The 22,181-nt window shown below is 35.5% G+C and overlaps 1 protein-coding gene across 2 annotated transcripts in view; it reads left to right on the top strand.

The window, feature by feature from the left end:
- AFG1L (AFG1 like ATPase) overlaps positions 1-22,181 on the top strand; it is a 182,149-nt gene that overhangs the window by 91,684 nt on the left and 68,284 nt on the right. For both annotated transcript variants that reach the window (XM_076003078.1, XM_076003079.1), the window contains exon 8: positions 19,698-19,780. In XM_076003078.1, the coding sequence (XP_075859193.1) occupies positions 19,698-19,780 (83 nt within the window). The remainder of the gene's footprint in view (positions 1-19,697; positions 19,781-22,181) is intronic.

Below are 22,181 nucleotides of genomic sequence, written 5' to 3'. Positions count from 1 at the left end.
CAGTCTTGCAGGGATTAACCCTTTGTTAGTGTGATAATGTCTTTACTTATGAGTTGGCTTTTTAATACTTAAGATTGAAAAAAAAAAAAAGAGAGAACAAGGGTAGCAGACTGAACTCCTGAATTAAAGAGTTGTGGCTTTCCCCCACAAACTATTAAAGTGTGAATTTGAAGTCTGGTTTTTAATACTTTACAATACAAAATGACCATTCGATTATAAACTATTTCTATAAATATCAAATTTTAGGCTAAAAAATTAAGGAAATCTACTGAAGATATTTTCATAAATTAGCCTATTTCATGTGTGTTTGAGAAAATATATTTAAGAAAATTGGTTAGAGTAACAGGCCCTAAACTTTATTTGTAATGGTATTTTTGTGCTGTGTCCTTGAAATTAATAAATATCTAGGATAAAAATTATTGTGATGTGGATTTAAAGTGTAATTCTTGTCCATCTTCATAACAAAATATAGACCTTGTGTTAATTAGTCAGAACCTACCTATGGAAAAGTAATTTTGGGTGTATGCCTTTTAAAACATTTTCTCTAATTATCTTATATAAAATAAAAATATTTTTCATAAAATATTTAAATTATATATTTATATTTAACTGGAATACAACAAGCTATTGCTTGCATATAAAATATATACACTGTTTAGGACTTGAATTCTCTTCTCTCAGAATAATAAGTAGTTATTTTTGGTTAAATTACAAGATATCAATTCTTTGATGACAAAAATGGTTTAAAGGAAGTGTGTCTTAAATATGAATTAGTTTTTTGAATCATGAGATAAATTAGTTTAATTACACGTGGCAATTTTCTTGGCTAGTGATGTAATGTGAAATAAAATTCTCCCTTTCCCCTCCCTGAAAACTCAAGCCAATTAATAGAACTTTTAAGCTCTTTGTCATAGGCCACCATGGAGGTCTGCAGAGAAGAACTTTAATCCAATAAACATTTCATTTAGATCATGAAAAGAAAGCATGAGGAGAAGCTCCTATAAGAGAGGGTGTTACTATGATTCCAACCATGAAGAGATGTGAGGAATTTGCCAAATTAACCAAGAGGTCCTCATATTGAACGCATAAATGTGTCAAAACTAACAGAATCATTATTTAATTTGCTTGAACTCTATATTGAGGAAACTCTAAAAAGCCACAACTGTTTTCTTCAAAGCCTTCACTGTTGGGCTGGATGGACAGGGCAAAGGGAGGTTGTGAGAAATCCAGATAGCAAATAACACTGGCCGAAGCTGGTCAGAAAAGGGAATAGATAATTAGGCGTAATTAGCGTGTATGAATCGTTGTCTCTCTGCCCTTAGCTTGAATAAATTTTGAAGAAAAAACCCTAGTGGTGCAAATCCTTTGATGTAGGAAGAGTCATTGTGGCTTGGCAGCATAAAGGCAGTGTTTTATACTTTTTACATAATGGTTGTGATACAGAAAGAGTGAATGGACCCTGCACCCCCCTGTCTGCTTTATACCAAGGACTTTTGGATTCTCTTGAAACAAAATGCATCACAAGTTTTCAGTTGTTCGTAATGAGGTAGCGGACCTCATCAGGGCTCAGAGGAAGCCATCTTTAGCTTTTGTTTAAATCTTAATCACAGTTTTTTTCTTTCTGGGAAATCTGTTTTCTTAAATCAACACTTCTTTTTCCTTCTTTGCTTGCACCTCCAATAAGAGAAAGGAATAATGCTCAAGAAAGCTAAATAGAAAAGTTAAACAAAAATTATCACATAAAAGACCTATGCATTTTTTGTGTTTTTAATCCCATATGAAAAAAGATGCTTGCTGCATTCCCTTTTGCCTTCAAGTCAGTAACATTCTAGTGAGGTTGTTTTATAATAAAATGTGTAAGAAAACAAATAGGGAATAATTTTAGATTGGTTTTCGGAAAAACTTATTTTCAAATTGAAATTACAAAAAGTATAATGTACCTATGTCAGTATTTAACAGTATTTAAGTTCTTCAGTGAAAATCAGTTTGGTTAAAAATATTGCTCAGTATATTTATTATAAGCTTTATTTATTTGAGAGGCACAGTTGGAAATACAGATTTGAGAACCTAACTCTGTGTCCAAAATTGTTCATTTATCCTATGGCTACTACTGGAAAGTCAAGAAATTATTCTTGAGAAAACATTGCATTTATTTTGAAAATTTCTGAGAGAACTGAAACAATAAATCACCTAAAATGCAGCATCAGTTTGTTCTGATAGTTGAATTATGTTCGCTTTGTCTATCTAAAATATTTTAAATAATTAGTTCTCAGCAAAAAGAGGAATTAGCTATTTCAAAACTCTAAAGTAAATCAGGTATTTTGTTGAGGGAGGAGGGCACTGAAACCATTTTCACTTTATCCTTAATATCAAAATAGTACCTCTAAGTAAGTTTTATTTTTCTGATAAATTTTCAACCTCTCCCATCAGCTATTTTGGAATTACATTAAAAAAAATCTATCCTTCAGATACTTAAGTTCTCAGATTTCCTTCTAATTAATATTCTTCTTTTAACATATTTTAATTATAAGACTTTCTGCAGTAGTCATCAGTGATCCATTCCTCAATGTGTAATCTATGAATCTATTTTTATAAGTGTTCCTTTGCTTTAGAGTAGTTTTATTATGACGTTTTGATTCTGGATAGACTTTTTTCAAGCCACAATGTTCTGAGATGCTTTTGGCTACTTAACCCATTTTGCATATTGTGCCATTTGTAGAATAAAGTAGCCTTTTATACTTGAAGTTGATTTGAACTCTGAAAGGCAACACCTGAACATCTCACAAAACTGGATAATTATGGCTGATTGTGTTTTTCAGGTATAGGTCACAGGAAATTCATTTGGGGTAAAGTATGTACAAAGCTAAGAAATATGCAGATTTTCTGTTGTAGGATTGTGTAAAAATTATTTACAGTTAATACTTGCATAAAGGTTAGAAAGGTTGATGAAGTGATATTTAGTTTTGCTTTACTATTCACTGCATGTCAGAATGTAATTATGACTGATTCATGAAACTGTCTTAGAAACGAACCATCTTTATTAAAATGCTGATCAAGATAAGAGCTGACAGTAATAAAGAATAGAACATTTTAGTCTTGTTGCTTTTGAATGATTGCTAATTACCCCAGAGGTCATGTATAGTGCTTGGTAGGATTCATTGACATTATTTCTTTTAAGTCTGCTGTTTCAACAACATCTGAGCATGAAGACACAAACTGTGTGCACATTGAACAATAGTTTGGCCAAGTTTTTAAGGCTTCAAGATATCTAATAAATCTTTTTTTGCTATAGTAAATTCAGCTTTTCTCTATCAGAATTATAGTATATTAGGGGTACTTGGTCCAAAATACTTTGTACATTCATTTACTATTGACTGTATCTACATTTCCCATTTTTAAGTCAGTATTAAATAGTATACATAGGTTATTGAGAGAGTCATGTCTGAATATATACCCAAGCATAAAAAATCAATAAGAACAAAATGTATTTTGGCACTAAAGTTAAAATACATAGAAAGGACTTTTTAATGTATAAGCAGACTATACGTTTACTATCAGTAAAGTTCAGATTGTTTTTGTTTATTAAATGTGAACTTTATAATTTGTCTCTAAAGATATGTGCCAGTGTTTATAGTATATTCCTGAGCCAGTAATGATTGATAGGATTCATATATTATAAAATATAGTTGAAGTTGATTAACTGGATAAACTGTGACATAATATCCAAAACAACTGAAATCTTTAAAGTTCTTAACAACTAAATTAGAACATTGTAGAATATATATATGTATATGTGCATGTATATAATATGTATGTGTATATGTATACATAAACAAGACAATCATATCTCACATTTTTTTGTGTGTGGTTTCCATGATGTAGCAGAAAAAAACAATGGGTTAAGAAGACAATCTTTGTGAGTCTGGCTCTGTCACTGACTTTGGGCAAGCCTCTTAAACCTGTTTGAGCTTATATTTTTTTCATCTGTAAATGATGGGATTGGATTACAAGATTGCTGAGGCCCTTATGATGCTATGAATTTTCAAGAAGATTAAGTTTCAGAATTTTACTTATAAATTATTTCTTTTGAACTATGATGATTTTCCCCCAAATGATGTTCCGAATGTGGTGTTAGAGTCTTAGGCTAGCTAGTCTGCAAAAGCCTAATTGCTCAAATATTATACCATTGTAAAATAAAATATAAGAAAGCAACATTTAGGCCGGGCGCGGTGGCTCACGCCTGTAATCCTAGCACTTTGGGAGGCCGAGGCGGGCGGATTGCTCAAGGTCAGGAGTTCGAAACCAGCCTGAGCGAGACCCCGTCTCTACCAAAAATAGAAATAAATTAATTGACCAACTAAAAATATATATATACAAAAAAATTAGCCGGGCATGGTGGCGCATGCCTGTAGTCCCAGCTACTCAGGAGGCTGAGGCAGTAGGATCGCTGAGCCCCGGAGATTGAGGTTGCTGTGAGCTAGGCTGACGCCAGGGCACTCACTCTAGCCTGGGCAACAAAGTGAGACTCTGTCTCAAAAAAAAAAAAAAAAAAAAAGAAAGCAACATTTAGATTTCAACATGTCTTTTTTTTTGAGACAGTGTCTCACTTTGTTGCCCAGGCTAGAGTGAGTGCCATGGTGTCAGCCTAGCTCACAGCAACCTCAATCTCCTGGGCTCAAGCAATCCTGCTGCCTCAGCCTCCCGAGTACCCGGGACTACAGGCATGCGCCACCATGCCCGGCTAATTTTTTCTATATATACATATTAGTTGGCCAATTAATTTCTTTCTATTTATAGTAGAGATGGGGTCTCGCTCTTGCGCAGGCTGGTTTTGAACTCCTGACCTCGAGCAATCCTCCCGCTTCGGCCTCCCAGAGTGCTAGGATTACAGGCTCAACATGTCTTTATGAAGTGCTTAGTCACTGGGAATACAATGATGAATATGTTACTGAGTTGAATCTGCCATCAAGGAAATTAGGATGTTTTAGTAGGGGCAATAGACAAATAATTGTAATATAATATAGGAAAATATTATAGTATAATATTAGAGATATACAATTTTTTATATATATAATATAGAGTGAGGCCAATGAATTAACTGTGTGTTGGGAGGTTACAATCCTAGTACTTATATAAAATAATAAGATAGTAAATTAAATTAAAGCCACACATTTTAGCAGTCCATCGCCTTAACCACTCGGCCACCTTGTCAGAGCCACACATTTTAAATAAGTTTTCCATACCATCTGTGATGCTGGCGATTGTGGAGAAATCAAATCTGTGTTTACAGATTTCAGAGGTTGATGAAGCTGGAGCTTTGTCATGTCTTTTGTTATCTTTATATGGATGTATCACTGCCATCACTCTTGGTTTAATAGTCACGTTTGTGATTTTGTTTTTATTCCAGTTGGAACAAAGTGGAGACTTTCCTAAGAAAACTGGACAAGGCTTTGGGAAGTTTGGAGAAGGGAAGGGAGAAGGGAAGGGCAGAGAAAGCTAAAAACGGTTTAAGTGTATGTAGAAGTTACCTGACATGGAATTAAATACGGTATGAATAGTAAGCACTGAGAAATACAGAGCAAGGCATATGTAGAAACTCTTCTTCAGGGGTCAGTAGGAAAGGGACAGTACTCTAGGTTGTAACCGGAGGTTAAGAGAGCCTGTTTAACTTCTGGAGTGTCCTTACTGTGTGAGGAAGGCGGAGTGCAAACAGAGGGTCACACATGATAGGCATTTTATGATTTGGAGAGTACCTGTAAATAGGACAACCATTCAGACTTTAACAACTGGTGAAGCATTGACAGACTAGTCATAACAAATGCTGGATTGTGATCAGTTGCATAATACTGGTGTATGCTAGTGAGTACCAGTCTTGCCTGTCACTAAGAGTGTGTCTGTGTGTGTGTATGTGTGTGTGTGTGTGTGTATAGTCATAGGGTGTCAGAGTTTGAAAGGATCTTAGAAACACTTATCCTACCACCTTTTTATACAGTGGAGACAATTGAAGCTAATGTCTGAGATTATCTTACCTAAGATTGCCTAGCAAGTGGCAGAGTAAGGTCTAGAACCCAGATATCCTGCTTTTTACTGAGAGTTCTTTCCACCAAACCATGTTGTACAATGTGTGTGTCTGTACATATATGTGTATGTACATATATATGCACATATATACACACATATATTCATTATATTTACATATTTCATATCTTATTGTCTTTGGTGTAGAATTAATTATATTCTCAGTTACTTTTTATCAATAAGGAACTCTTTATTTTTTTATAAAAGTATAATCTTATTAATCTAACTTTAGTTGTACACAGTGATAAATGTAGTGATATCTAAGTCTTGTTTTTAGCTAATAACTTAAAATTTACTCTTTAGATCTTTTATCAGAGATAAGAATAAGTTATAAAATTGACTGAATTTGTCTCCTTTTCATCTTCAGATAAAAGTGCTAATGAACAGTGAAATGACAAAAAGTTGAGCAAATACAATGAGGAAAGAGCAGAACCAGAGTTTAGAATGTTCATAAATGCTATCCTTGATACTGAAATTCTTAATAATGAAGTCTCTGAAAATAGATGGGTCATTTTTTAAGCTAAATATTTTATTTGGATTTAGCTTCTCTTCATTATTCCACAGTTGTGATTATATTGTAAATGAATCGTATGCATTATGGGCTTTGTGTGTTTATAGCACAGTTTTCTATATATATAAAAATATTTTAGATAGAAAAGTTATTGCTTACCACCTATGATTATTTGTACAGAATAAGGAAAAATCTTGTGGGTAAATTTACTTGATGTTGAAAAACTAGATTTTGCAAGGCTGCATAGAAAGTAGAAAATTCCTATGAGCCTGAAGATGCATTGCACAGTTCTTTTCTGTGGGAGAAAATGAAAGGAGCTGCCATTATGTGTTTGATAGCATGGTTATAAAAAAGATTCTCAAAACATATATGTATTCATCGACTTCTTTCCAGCATTTGGTATGTTACTCTTATATTTTTCTTCTTTTCTCTCAGGAATGAGGACTCTAGTTATCTTGGCTAAAGTAAACAGTAGGAGAAGAATGGAATATTAATTAAAATTCTATTTGTTATGACAGAGCTGGAAACGTATAATGGTTGTGATTTCAATAAGGCAGCTATCAGATTTTTCCAAGCACTACTCTTTTGGGACAATACATGGAGTTCTCTGAGATCTTTCCTTTTGTAAAATTTCATGAGATAAATGAATGTAAGTTGGGCTAAAACTCTAAACATCACATAAGTATAGATATACTAAACATTGAAAGCTCCCCTTTCACCACTCTTCCCTCTTCACATTTCTCTCCACCTTCTATCCCATCTCATTTCTACTTCCCTCCATTATTAAAAATTTTGTTTGTATCTTTTCAAGCATTTTTCTGTACATTTATATGTATACATGTTTATATATATACCCAAACATATAGTTTTGTTTTGCTATAAATTAATGGAGTAATAGATATGTCTTAATCTGAGTTATGCTTTTATTCCTTGGAGATGTCCTGGAGATTTTTTGATATCAGATATAACTCAATCTCATTTTTTAAAATGGCTGTACTATTATTTTAACTGCCACGTGAGTTGTATTTAACTCATGCTGTTTTGAGCCCAGGCCCTCATGAAGCATATGTAACTCACATCTCTTTACCTTTTGAGCCACGACAACTATTTTGCAAGTTGCATATAACTCAAACACAGAAAACAACAAAAAATAACAAACTTTTCATTAAATTAGAAAGGACCGTTTCAAAGTTTTTATTCTATTTTTGTAATAAAACACGTGGCCTCAAGGAAAAATTTTTTTCTAGCATGGCAGTCAGTGTGTTAAAAATGATCTGCTATTTTTGTATACGTAGGTTTATTCTATTTTAGTTTATACTACTTCTCAAGTAATGCTTTAAAAAACATGGTTAAAAATGTATTTTTAGTGCCTATGATTCAATATTTCTGTAGGTTAGATTCCTAGAAATGGAATTTCTACTAGGTCAAAGATTCTGCAATTAAAGTTTGTTAGGTTTTTTATCAGATTGCTCTTTGCTTGTATATTAGCTAATATTAAAAATTAAATTTTGAAATAAAATTTGCAGATAGTGAAGATGTTATTTTTTAAGAAGCCACATTAACCCTTCTAGAACATAGGGTATATAAATAAATGACAAAATATTATCTGGAGTTGAGGAATGATGTTCTGAGAATTTTATTGGATGTTACTTGTACATATTGAGTCAGTTACAGGCTGTTGCAAAACTATAGTTACCAAATATTTACCGGTGGTGGAATTTTTGAACTTTTATTCTATTCCTTATTCTGAACATGGGAGATATGTGTAGCAGTTCAGAGCACGTAGACCGCAGACCTGAGTTCAGCTGCTGCTTTGAGATCAAAATACTTGATCTTTTTGAACCTCAGATACTGTGTTGGTAAATTGAGGCCAATGATCCTATCTTTAAAGTTGTAGAATTAACTGTACAATAAATGATTATTCATGTTATTTTTATTCATCTGTGACAGTGTTATAAAGATAACTATGACTAAATGTTTATCTCTTGGTTTAAATGGCAGCAGGGCATTTGTTGTATAACAAATAAAAACACATAGGCTCTATGTAGTTTCCCTTAGCTCAAATTTTACCACTTTATGGATTGTTTTTGATGAACTGAAACAACTCTTCATCCTCACATTAGGATTCTTTTTTTTTTTTTTTGCTTTCCACCCCTATGCCAAAATATTAATAATTTAAATAGTATTAGGACAAGACTTCATCAGTTCTTACTTGCCCACCATCCTGGCATATAGCTATCTAAGATGCAGACTACCATCTGAGATCATCCAAATTAACTAAGTCTTATTAGGAAACTGATATGCTAATGGCACCCAGGGTCTTGACCAAATTGACAAAGTTGGTATAGATTCTTATTCTCCACAATTTCTTACTGATGTTCTAAAGATGATAAATATATGTTATAAGAGTCTGAATATTTTGTAGAAATCAGTATGTCTAAGATAGAGAATATGGCAGAGAATGTAAGTCATTGGCATTCTGAACAAGGTCTCTGGGTAAACAGCAGCAGTCGCCACAGTCAGATGCTTCACCTTCCTTTTCATAGATGGTGAGAGTGCTGGTGTCTTTGAACTTAGAGATCCAACCACGGACAGGGAGACCCTACGACTGTTTCTGTTGGGTTTCAGTGCTACACTTGTAGTTTGATCAGGTATGCCATCAGATGCTGGCGCTTTGGCTTATTTTATTTATTTTTTGGATCCGGGGACTTTGAAAATATTTTTAGTGACATATCCAGAAATTCTTTTTTTTTTTGAGAGAACGATTGGGATGTTCCAAGTCACAGTGGTGCTCAAAATAGATAAGGATGTAACCTCATTTATAATATTAGATGCAAGTTGAGAACCTAACTCTATAAACTTAGGGTCATCCAGTTTGAGATTTGGAAATTTCTCACTGGAAATGAGAAATCTCATCCCACCCAGGTCTTCTACCCCTTTTGTACATTCTTATATTTCTTTGTGGTTTTTTTTTTTTTCAAGCCCTCTTAATCTAATCAAATGACTACAGCTTTAGAACATTTCTGCAGCTTTATCAGTCCTTTGTTTTCACAGTAATCTACTCTTCTCCTTTGTTTATTCAAATAGTTCTCAACAACTCATATACTCTTATGACCTTTACTCCTATTGCAGAGTAATGGTGGTTTTCCTTTCTTTTCATTTTATTTTATTTTATCCAAACATTGACCAGAGGGAAGTCAATGCCACCAATTCCTGTCTCTGTCATTCTAGGATTATAAACACTAGCCCTGGGTAGTCCTAGGGCTTTATTTGTCACTCATAGTGGACATTGTGGTTATTTCTCCAAAATCCATTCTACCTCTCTGCTATTGTGTAGTAGCCATTTGATTTGGAAGGAACTGATCAGAGGTGGGGCCTGATTAGGCCAAGCCAGTGGTTTCTCAACTCCTGCCCATTAGAGTCACCTATGGAGCTTGAAACAAAACAGAAAAAAAAAAAAAATCAGCTAACCATACCCTCCTCTGCAAAGTATTTGGGAATGGGACTCGGCCATTGGTATTTTCTTTCTTTCTTTTTTTTGAAATAGAGTCTCACTCATGCCTGGGTGAGTGCTGTGGTGTCAGCCTAGCTTACAGCAACCTCAAGCTGCTGGGCTCAAGCAATCCTCCTACCTCAACCTCCCAGGTAGCTGGGACTAGAGGCATGTGCCACCATACCTAGCTAATTTTTTCTATTTATAGTAGAGATGAGGTCTCACTCTTGCTCAGGCTGGTCTGGAGTTCCTGAGCTCAACCTATCCTCCCACCTCAGCCTCCCAGAGTGCTAGGATTACAGGCGTGAGCCACCGCACCCAGCCAGTATTTTCTAAATATGAACCAGGTGAAGCGAATGTGCAGCCGGTTTTGGGAACCACTGGTCTGCCATCTTCCCTGCTACTTGCATTGGTACAGGAAACTCAAACCTAAACCAATGGCTTGTGCCATTCCCCAGGCTACAGAATCGGTTGTGGTGGTTACTATCAACATAATCAGGGTAGCTCAAGAGTTTTGTTTTATGGATGTGGAAATGTTCTCAGTCCCATCTCTTTGTCATGAGGAAACTCTTCTGGGAATGAAACTCTTACATGAAGGAGGGTAGAACTGACAGATTTGAAGAGAAAAGAACTGGGGCCCTATTAAACTATTCTTTACCCTTGGACTTTTCAGCTAATAAATCTTTATTATCTAATTGGTCTTCTGATACATGTGACTAAAACACTAATACGCTCTATGCTGGTGGCTCCTAACTCAGAATCTTTGTCTTGGCTCCATCTCCTAGAGCTCCAAGCCTAGTAGCAGCACTGACAACTGCACTTGGAGAAGCCCCAAGATCCTCAAATTCAGCGTGCTACCAACTGAGTGATCCTCCTGCCCACTTGCTCTTCCTCCAGCTCTTTGAGGATGGCATGTTATAACCACGTGGCTGCCTAAGCCAGAAACCTGGCAGTTTTTGTGACTTCTTTCCCTCATTCTTTACCCTAAAGCAATTAAACTCTGTTGACAACTCCTCTGAAACATCTCTTTGATCTACTCACTTCTGCCTATCCTTACTTTATTGCTTTTCTAGGCCACTTTCATGTCTTTCCTGGATTTTTCCAACACCTGCTAACTAGTCAACATTTATTCAGTTTTTTCCTCCTCCAGCCTCTTCTCCACACTGGATCAGTGATGTTTTAAAAAATTCAAATCCGTGCTTGTCACTTCCCTGCCTAAATCTTGAAATTATTTCCATTTTATGGATTTAGGATATAATCCACACCACTTAAAGTAGCTTACAAAGCCATTTAGGACATGAGCTCTTGCCAGCTTCTATTTCCTCTTTTTTTTTTTTTTTTTTTCTTTTTTGAGACGGGGATTTCACTATGTTGCCAAGGCTGGACTTGAACTCCTGTGCTTAAGTGATCCTCTTGCCTCAGCCTCCTGGAATAGCTAGGATTACAGGTGTATACCACTGCACCTGGCCCATGGCCCCATTTTTGTCTCCTCTTGGAGTACGTGCAGCTGAAAGCATCCTAACTCTTGTACTCTACATTTTTGCTATACTGAAAAAATTTTAGATCCAAGTGAACCAAGCTTTTTTTTGCATCTGTATATTCATAGATATTGTTTCCTGAGTTTAAAACATTCTTCCCTATCTCTTCTCCCTCACCTAGCCAACTCAGGTTAATTGCCACTTCCTTTGGGTTAATTGTTGCTGTTCAGTGTTCCGTTGCACCCTGTTCTGATTCTTAATTATCTGTCTTCCTTGCTAGACAGATGTTCTGATCACCTCCTGTTTATCCTGCTGGTGAAGGAGGGATCCCACCCCTAAATAGATCCCACCCCAAATAAATATGAAACGGCCAAGTACAAGATGCGCAACACTGGACGGAGGTTGGCAGTACTATATTAGTCACATGCACTCACCACCTGGGGGAGGAAGACACCGTACACATAGGGTTGTGATCCAGAAGGAACCATGGGAGGTAGACTTTGTAGTAACAGGAGGAGGGTTACATCTGGTCTGGCTGGTAGGGATACTAACCCCATAGGGAGCCTTTATCTCTGGGCATATCCGGCTCTATGAGGCTTAAAAATGTCAAGATAGTACTTGAAAGTTTAGGTCTTATAATCCAACAGGAAACCATGAAATAATTGACCAAAACTGTCTTATCAACCATCATATCCCTAGTCATCATATCACAGGGCCATGCTCATAGCAGGTGCAACAAATAGTCGTTGAATGTCTCAGTAAATAAGCAAAGAATCAGTGATGTCTGAGGAATCCATTTTTCATCACAGGGAATAATACAGTGTAGAAATGGTTTGCCTTTATGCTTTGTCAGGAAAGAAAGACAAGCTTCGAGACGATTTCTCTTCTGATGCTTGTTTAATTCGTGTGGTACCCACCTATCCAGCTTCTTTACCTTGTCCATTTGTTTCCAATGGTCCAATATTGTTGGAATAGTAATGCCAAACCTTGCTGCTAATTTACGTGTAGGTTGAGATGGATTTGCTTCCACTACAACTTTTAGTTCATCATTATCCACCTTGGTCTCAGGTCGCCCACGTGGCTCATTTTCAAGATTAAAATCACCAGAACAGAACTTCTCAAACCAATGCTGTACTGTGTGTTCAGTAGCCACAGCCTTCCCAAACACTTCAATTGATATTTTGAGCTGCCTGCACTGCATTGGTTCCATGATGGTACTCACATTTGAAAATAACATGAATTTTTTACTTATCCATGGTTTCACAAAAATTGCTCTAAAAAAATTTGAAAGATAATCACAAACCAAACACATGTTTTGAAGATTGAGGATGTACCCTCATAATAAAAATAAAATAAGAGGTGTCAAAATGAAATGTCAGAGATATTAATTGCCAAACTTAGTACTTAAGGAAATCTGATATTTCACACTTAATAACATAAATACAATAAGATTTTCCAAGGATATAAAGTCAGAATTTAAAAACCAATTATATTTGTATATAATGCTTAGGAGTGTTCACATACTGCTGCTGGGAGTGTAGATTGATAGAACCACCTTGAAAAACATGCAGTATCCACTAAAGCTGAACATATTCTTATTCTATGGTCAAACAGTTCCTCTTCTAGGTATATATCCAACAAGAACACATCCATGTGTGCACCAAAAATCATGTGCATGAATTTTTGTGGCCGAATTATTTATAAGAGCAAATGACTAGAAACAACCCAGATGTCCATCAATAATAGAATTAATCCATAAATTGTGGCATATTCACACAAAGAACATGATACAGCAATCAATAAACTACAGCTATTTACAACACATGGGTGGAGAAATCTCGCTAACATGAAAGAACCCTGTCACAGAATAATGTATACAGTCGGATTTCTCTTATATAAAGCTCTAAAAACAGGCAGAATTCCGTGGTACTAGAATCAGGATGGTGGTTGGGGAGGTAGAATGTGATATTGGGGGGCTTTGGAGGTGCCGGTGATGTTCTGTTTCTTAACTGAGCTGAACACTTCAGATTTCTGTACCTTTCGGTATTTATGTTATATTTAAATATAAAAAGGTTAAAATAGGTAGAAGTTTATGTATTAAATTTTATATATCACTCCTTAAACTTGAAGTAGTCATACATGATTAGTTCAAATGACAGTTACCTTAGATTGCAGAGCTGCCTCAAAAGAAAAACAAAATAAAAATAAAAAGACACCTTCTACTCAGTTTCCCACCTTTTTTGAGGGTGGTTCAATATATTTTTTGCACTCTTACTTGTCATTTACTTATGGAATTGTATTCTAAACAAAGTAGTACAGTATGTAATATAGCTTTCCTGCATTTAAGTGTATAGTTATTTTCTCTCATAGAACTTTTAAGATATGGAAAAGAATTAAGCTCAAAATTGTATATATAACATGATATATGTCTGTCTCTATCATCTCTATATGCAAAGGAAAAATTTGAAACATATAAGCTATATGCAAACTTTTTTCTGAAAAGAGAATTTCTATTTCTCCTTTTATATGCTTAATATTGTTTGAAATTTTTACAAAGAGCATAGATCACATTTTTAGTTCCAAAAGATACATTTAAAAAAACTAAAAGTTAAAAGAAATATCTTAGTTATTTAAAATTTTATTTCCTGGAATAAGAAAAAGTCTCAACCATTTTTTCTTTTTATTGCTTACTTACAAAAAATGTATAAAGCCAATCAGTTGAATATTATCAAGAAGAACTTCAATAATTTTGATCCTTTAAATTTCTATTTAATATAGTCACTTAGATAAGGCATAAAAGTTTGATTTATGTGGTTGGGTTTTTTCTCCTGTTCTAAATTTTCTATATTAACCAATATTACTTTTATAATAAAAATATTAAGGTAGGTAAATCTTTATTTATTATTTCAATCTTTGCTTAAGAGATTAATATGTTGTCATTTTAAAGGATTTTCTCCATAATATTCTTATTCTTTTGTTCCAACTGGGAATGGAGTAGAGGCTATATAAAGTTTTTTTTTGTGATATGTCTGTTCTTCTAATAATATTATTCAGGATTACTAAAAATACACACAATAGATCTTAAGGACAATGTAAACTGCTGTAATACAGTTCTTTTAGTCATACATTTTTCTTTGCAAAATCGGAGGCCTCTGACTCATGAGTATGCTCACAAGGGTATGTTAACCTCCCTCTTTTTTCTCCCCTAATTTTCTAACTGCATTTTTGGATTGTGTAATTGTATTTGTCCTTTGTATACATAAATACACAGAGTATTTTAAGTCAATTTTGTTTTGTGGCTGATTAGTGTTATACATAGCATTGGTAATGCTAAGAGGTCACAGGTCTTGTAAATATCACTGGAAATTAGGAAATTTCTTAGAGATCATGCCCTTTTGACCAGATTTATTGTCAACTTTAGCTTAGGTTTTGTCCTTCTCTACCCAGTGCTTTGAAGAATCTAGTGTAAGTGAATGAAATCTGAAAATTTGAGGTTTTCTGTTTTTTAAATATATAAACCAACTGTTGGTATTTTTCAGACAATTAAGAGCTAACATCCACGGGCTTTGGTTATAGTTCTTTTGCTGCTGATTAGGTATTTCTCAGTGGTGATTAGTGAATGTACAAATGCAATCATTTGGTAGGGCTTAATCACTCATATGATAGAGAAGTTAGTTACCCAGAAAGAGAAATTGAAACATTGAAGCTTGTATAACTTCCATTAATTTTCTTTTTTTTGGCTTGGTTTTTTTTTGAGACAGTGTCTCTGTCTGTTGCCCAGGCTCGAGTACAGTGACATCATCATAGCTCACAGCAAACTCAAAGTCCTGGGCTCAAGTGATCCTCCTGCCTCAGCCTCTCACATAGCTGGGACTGCAGGTGCACGCAACAACACCCAGCTGATTGTTCTGTTTTTAATAGAGATGGGATCTTGCTCTTGCTCAGGCTGGTCTCTAACTGACTCCTGAGCTCAAGTGATCCTCCTGCGTTGGCCTCCCAGAGTGCTAGGATTACCATACAGGTGTGAGCCAGCATGCCCCACCTTAATCTTATATTTTGACAGCAAAAAAATAGGGAAAATTTTTTACTAAATTAGGAATATTGAATAATACAAGATAAAATATAGTTTAAAAGAAACAGAGAATCTGGAAAAAATACATTTATATGAATATATTGCTGCATTGTATATTATATGTCTGTAGTATAGGTAGCTTGTGAATAATATTACTGCATAACATCGTTTCTACCATAGTCTCAAGACTCGAGGGGCGGGGCTGGACCCCACTTCTTGATGTTTGGAATATCAACATCGCATTGCAAAAAGATATGTTGGGATGGAGAGATTATTTCAACTATCTTAGGTAAATATATCTGCCACAATTACCTTGGACCCAAAGGTTTGAAAAATGCAGTTTTCATTAATAAAATAATGGCGTTAAAATATAATTTTTTTCCTCATGAATTTTCATAAAGCCATTTTCATTTTGAATGCAAATAAAAAGGTCAGCGTGTGAAAGTTTCTCGACTTGTCCTGAAAACTCTTGGTCACCATTGTTTTAGTGGCATGAGTATCTGTTTGCCTGTCTAGCTGTCCATCTATATCTACACAGGCATATACTATGGAGATATTGTGGGTTTGGTTCTAGGCCACTGCAATAAAGCAAATATCACCATAAAGCAATTCACACCAATTTTTTGGTTGCCCAGTACATGTAAAAGTTATGTCTACACTATTTTGTAGTCTATTAAGTGTGTAATAGCATGTCTAAAAAAAGTACACATCTTAATTTAAAATGCTTTATTCCAAAAAAAATGCTAATAATCATCTTAGCCTTTAGTGAATCATAATCTTTTGGTTGGTGGAGAGTCTTGCCTTGATGGTTGCTGACTGATCAAGGTTGCTGAAAGTTGGGGTGCCTGTGGCAATTTCTCCAAATAAGACAACAATGAAGTTTGCTGCATCAAAGTACTCTTCCTTCCGCAAAAGATTTCTTGGTAGCTTGCATTGCTGGTTTTTTTTTTTTTAATTTTTATTTTATTTATTTATTTAGAGACAGAGTCTCACCCTGTTGCTTGGGCTAGAGTGCCATGGCATCAGCTTAGCTCACAGCAACCTCAAACTCCTGGGCTCAAGCAATCCTCCTGCCTTAGCCTCCCGAGTAGCTGGGACTACAGGCATGTGCCACCATGCCCAGCTAATTTTTTCTATATATTTTTAGTTGGCCAATTAATTTATTTCTATTTTTTTTAGTAGAGATGGGGTCTCACTCTTGCTCAGGCTGGTTTCAAACTCCTGACCTTGAGCTATCTGCCTCGGCCTCCCAGAGTGCTAGGATTACAGGCATGAGCCACCGTGCCCGGCCTGCATTGCTGTTTGATAGCATGTTACCCACAGTAGAACTTCTTTCAAAATTGGACTCAGTCCTCTCAAATCCTGCTGCTGCTTTATCCATTCAGTTTATGTAATATTCTAAATAATTTCTTGTCATTTCAACAATGCTCACGGCATCTTCACAAGGAATAAATTGCACCTCAAGAAACCACTTTCTTTGCTCATCCATAAGAAGCAACTCCTCTTCTGTTCAAGTTTGATCATGAGATTACAGCAATTCAGTCACATCATCAGGCTCCACTTCCACTATTTCTACCACATCTGCAGTTACTTCCTCCACTGATTTCTTGAACACTTCAACATCATCCATAAGGGTTGGAATCCGCTTCTTCCAAGCTCCTATTATGGTTGATATTTTGATCCCCTCCCATGAATCATAAATATTCTTAATGGTATATGGAATAGTGAATCCTTTCCAGAAGGTTTTTATTTACTTTGCCCAGATACATCAAAGGAATCATTATCTTTGGCAGCTATAGCCTTACAAAATGTATTTTTTAAATAACGAAACTTGAAAATCGAAATTACTCCTTGATCCATGGGATGCAGAATGGATGTGTGTTGGCAGGCATGAGAACAACATTCATCTCCTTCTACATCTCCATCAGAGCTCTTGAGAGACCAGGTGCATTGTCAATGAGCAGGAATCTTTTGAAAGGAATCTGTCTTTCTGAGCAGTAGGTCTCAATAGTGGGCTTAAAATATTCAGTAAACTATCCTATAAACAGACATGCTGTCATCCAGGCTTTGTTATTTCATTTACAGAGCATAGGCAGAGCAGATTTAGTGTAATTTTTAAGAGCTCTAGAATTTTCAGAATGGTAAATGAGCATTGGCTTCAGCTTTAAGTCACCAGCTGCACTGGCCCCTGATAAGAGAGTCAGCCTGTCCTTTAAGCATTGAAGCCAGGTTTTAACTTCTCTCTAGCTATGAAAGTCCTAGATGGTACCTTCTTCCAATATAAGGCTATTTTGTCTGCCTCTGAAATTTGTTTAGTGTAGCCACCTTCATCAGTGATCTTAGCTGGATGTTCTGGATAACTTGCTGTAGCTTCTCCATCTGCACTTGCTGCTTCACCTTGCACTTTTATGTTATGGAAATGGCTTGTCTCCTTAAACCTTGTGAAACAACTCCTGCTAGCTTCAAACATTTCTTTTGCAACTTCCTCACCTCTCCCAGCCATCATAGAGTTGAAGAGAGTTAGGGCCTTGCTCTGGATTAGGATTTGGTGTAAGGCAATGTTGTGGCTGGTTTGATCTATCCAGACCACCCAAACTTTCTCCACATCAGCAATAAGGCCGATTTGCTTTCTTATCATTCATGTGTTCCCCAAAGTAGCACTTCTGATTTGCTTCAAGAACTTTTCCTTTGCATTCACAGCTTGGCTAAGTGTCTGGCACAAGAAGCCTAGCTTCCCGCCTATTTTAGCTTTTGACATACCTTCCTCACTAAGCTTAATCTTTTCTAGATTTTGATTGAAAGTGAAAGATGTGTGACTCTCTCACTACAACACTTAAAGGCCATTGTGGGATTACTAATTGGTCTAATTTGAATATTGTTGTGTCTTAGAGAGTAGGGAGGCCTGAAGAGAAGGAGAGAGATGGGGGAATGGCTGATAGGTGGAACAGTCAGAACACACACATTTATTGATTAAATTCTCCATCTTATATGGGTGTGGTTCATGGCACTGCAAAACGTTTACAATAGTAACATCAAAGATCAATGATCAAAGATCACCATAATAGGTACAATAATAATGAAAAAGTTTGAAATATTGTGGGAATTACCAAAATGTGACACAGAGACATGCTATGAGCAAATGCTGTTGGAAAAATGGCACCAATGGACTGGCTGAACACAGGATTGCAAAACCCTTCAATTTGTAAACAAACTGCAGTACCTGCAAAGCATAATAAAGTGAAGCAAATAAAATGAGGTATGCCTGTATCTGTGTAGGTACATATATACATCTACATATAGACATATATTCCTTCCTCCTCCCCATTCAACTGTCCAAGATAGATACAGCAAAGGTTCATTTGCTCACATAGTAAGAGTGGTTTTTTGAGGGGAGGGGTGTTTGCATGCACACATGCACCCTGAGGGGATAGAAAGAAAGGAGAACTTGGGAGAAGAGAAAGACTTTAGTGTCACAGAATGACTCAGGCTTAAAGAAGGCATCCACAGGAAGAAAGGACACTGAAGACTTCGATGGCTGGAGGGAAACTAAGGGAGAAGGGCAGTGGCAGCTCTTTAGAAGTGAAGGACAGGTATACCTATAGCATCATTTTAGTCTGATCATTTGGTTTAAAATGTGGATACCAGTTGTCTGGCCCAGCTCGTAGATTGTCTCTTTCCCATTATATCACTTAAGACCCATGAGTTATTCTCCCTGAGTGTAGCCACCTTCTCATTCCAAGGTAGTAGAAACTGGGCTATTTAAAACATAAACAAACAAAAAATTAATGCTCTATTTGAGGAATTTACTGACAGCACTATTTTGGCAAAGTTTTAGGAAAGCATGATGCAAATCTTAATTTTTAAGCGGATATTTTATTGGCTTGATAGATGTTTAATATTGTAAGTTCAGTTTTATGAATCTTGCATGAGTTTTTTTTTCTCCCTAATCTCATATTGTTTCATTGATGAAAAATTTCAAAAATTAAGAAACCATAGTATAACAGAAAGATTATAATTCGGAGCCACTACTTGTTTAAAAAGACATTTTATATGTTTGGATTGTAGGAATATTGTAATACGGTCCAGCTGGATTCTGGGATAGATTACCGGAAAAGGGAACTCCCTGCTGCAGGAAAACTCTACTACCTGTAAGTTTTTGTTTGTTTTTATTTTAATTTTTAAAGTTTAATATCTAATAATTAATAAGGAAAAGAGAAAAATAGTTTAATTATTAGAATGTGACAGCCTAGTTCTAAAGATTGTGATTTTTAAACTACAAAATGTTATAATGTTAATTTCTTTAAACTGTGTTTTTATCATTCATATTTGTATCATTTGTAATATGTGACTGGATGAAACACTAATTAGTTTTTTGAGGAGGAATGATGACAGATGGTTAGGATGTAATGAGTATCTTCTTCTAAGAGCCTCTACTATTAAGAGAATGTCTTTAATGTGGTAAAGTAATTAATTATTTGTGGACATCTTTCTGACAAGTGTTCCATTTTCATTCTCCAAAAACTGTTGTTTTATTCTATCAGACAATCTGTTTGTATTTATCACTGTTGATTGACTTCCATACATAACTGATGTTAAATATATATACACAAATACAACTGGATATATTTTTGTCTTTTGAAAGCTAAGATTCTCCTGAGTAGGAGCAATTAATAATAATAGATATGTTAAGCATGTGCAGTTAATTCTGAAAAACAAATATAGTTTGCTTTAAAATGTCCTTTGTGAGACCCTGAAAAGGAAAAAGTGCTTTACAAAAGCAAACTGTTGTTTAGTAAATGCCAACACTGTTTGGCACATAGTGGGTTCTCAGTAAATAGATCTGTCTAAGGGCTAATTGTAATTTAACTAAAAGGCATGTTTCTGGTAATTTAAATTTTGATGACGACGTGCATATGAGAGGTTGAGAAAAGTTCTTGTCTCTGCCACCTTGTAAGCAGAAGTACTTTACTGTTTTTGAAGCAGAAATTAGCTAGAAAAATCACATAATTAAAATTGCATACTTTACAGTGTACCAAGGGGACTATTTTAGTTTATTATTCATATTCTGATGATTATTATAGGAGGTTCTTCATCTATCTTTAAGTACTTTGTCTTTAAAGTACTTTCTAATTTAAAAAAATTCTTACAGTACATTTTTCTGCCTTAACTTGGACTTTTTCTTCCCTGTGTTTTTTTGTGTTTGTGTATATTGGTTATTTTATTTTTCTGATATTTGCAACATTTCACTGATTTTTTGGTATCTATTTCTTGATATTCCAGATGTGCGGTACCAATAAATGGATTTATTATTCTCTTTGTTCTTTTTTAAAGGAGGTAATTCTTGTTCCCTGTCTTTTCACAAGGTGTATCTGGATGTGGAAGAATTAAAACAATTTCCTAATGGGAAGTTCCTTAAATAAAGATGGTAGTCTGATTCTAAATCATGAAATTTGTTTCATAGTGCCAAAAAGGTTCTCAAATTTACTGCAGGTGAAAATGCTGCTTTGCTTGCAGCATAGCCATTTTCTACCTCTGACTTACCCTCTGTTAGTCCTTCCTCTTCCTGATAAAAGTAATATAATTCTAACCCGATGCAATAAAGTTTTCATCTTGAAACATGTATACAAGGAAAACAGACTTAATGTGCCAGAGTCCAGGAAACAGGAATCTACAAAGGCTATCATGAAACTTTTTTTGTGTGTGTGTGTGACACAGAATCTCACTCTGTTACCTGGGCTAGAGTGCAGTGGTGTCATCATAGCTCACAGCAACCTCAAGCCCCTGGGCTCAAGCAATCCTCCTGTCTCAGCCTCCCGAGTGGCTGGGACTACAGGTGTATACTACCACGCTCGGCTAATTTTTTTTTTTTCTAATTTTAGTTGCCCAGCTAATTTCTTTCTATTTTTAGTAGAGACAGGGTCTTGCTCTTGCTCAGGTTGGTCTCAAACTCATGACCTCAAGCCATCCCCTTGCCTCTGCCTCCCAGACTGCTAGGATTACAGGTGTGAGCCACCATGCCCAGCTAAAACTCTTAAAAATATATATAAATTTATTTAATTCTCAAGGAAGATAAATTTCTTCATGAATTTAACATCAAAAGAACTTGACCACAGTCCAAGAATAGAGATATCTAAGAATAGAGAGCCTAAGGGCACAACTCAGTCAGAGGATAAGGCAGATATATATGTATCCCTGAGGGGAATTAGGAACTAAAATCATCTCAGAACAGTGAAAATAATATTGGATACCAAGACAGGATGCTAGGGGTGTATATTATACTGTTTCACATGAGCACTTGGGTAGAACTTCTTTCATGACAGAGTAAAAAAAAAAATCTCCCAAGGTCATGTTAATATTTGATTTAATTAGGATTCTTTTTATCTCACTCTTATACAAAAACGTTAGTTTTCCCCCATAACAGACTTTAATGTGCTATGCTATATATTGCCCTGTTAAAACCTGTTCCTCTTTATTCCCCTCTGGTCAGACACCTGGAATTGCTTCCTGAATATACAAGTCCAGACTGCTCTCTTGTCAATTTTCACAGAG

The sequence above is a fragment of the Microcebus murinus genome, chromosome 5, assembly GCF_040939455.1.
Source record: "Microcebus murinus isolate Inina chromosome 5, M.murinus_Inina_mat1.0, whole genome shotgun sequence".
Taxonomy (NCBI): domain Eukaryota; kingdom Metazoa; phylum Chordata; class Mammalia; order Primates; family Cheirogaleidae; genus Microcebus; species Microcebus murinus.
This window is presented reverse-complemented; position numbering and strand designations above follow the sequence as displayed.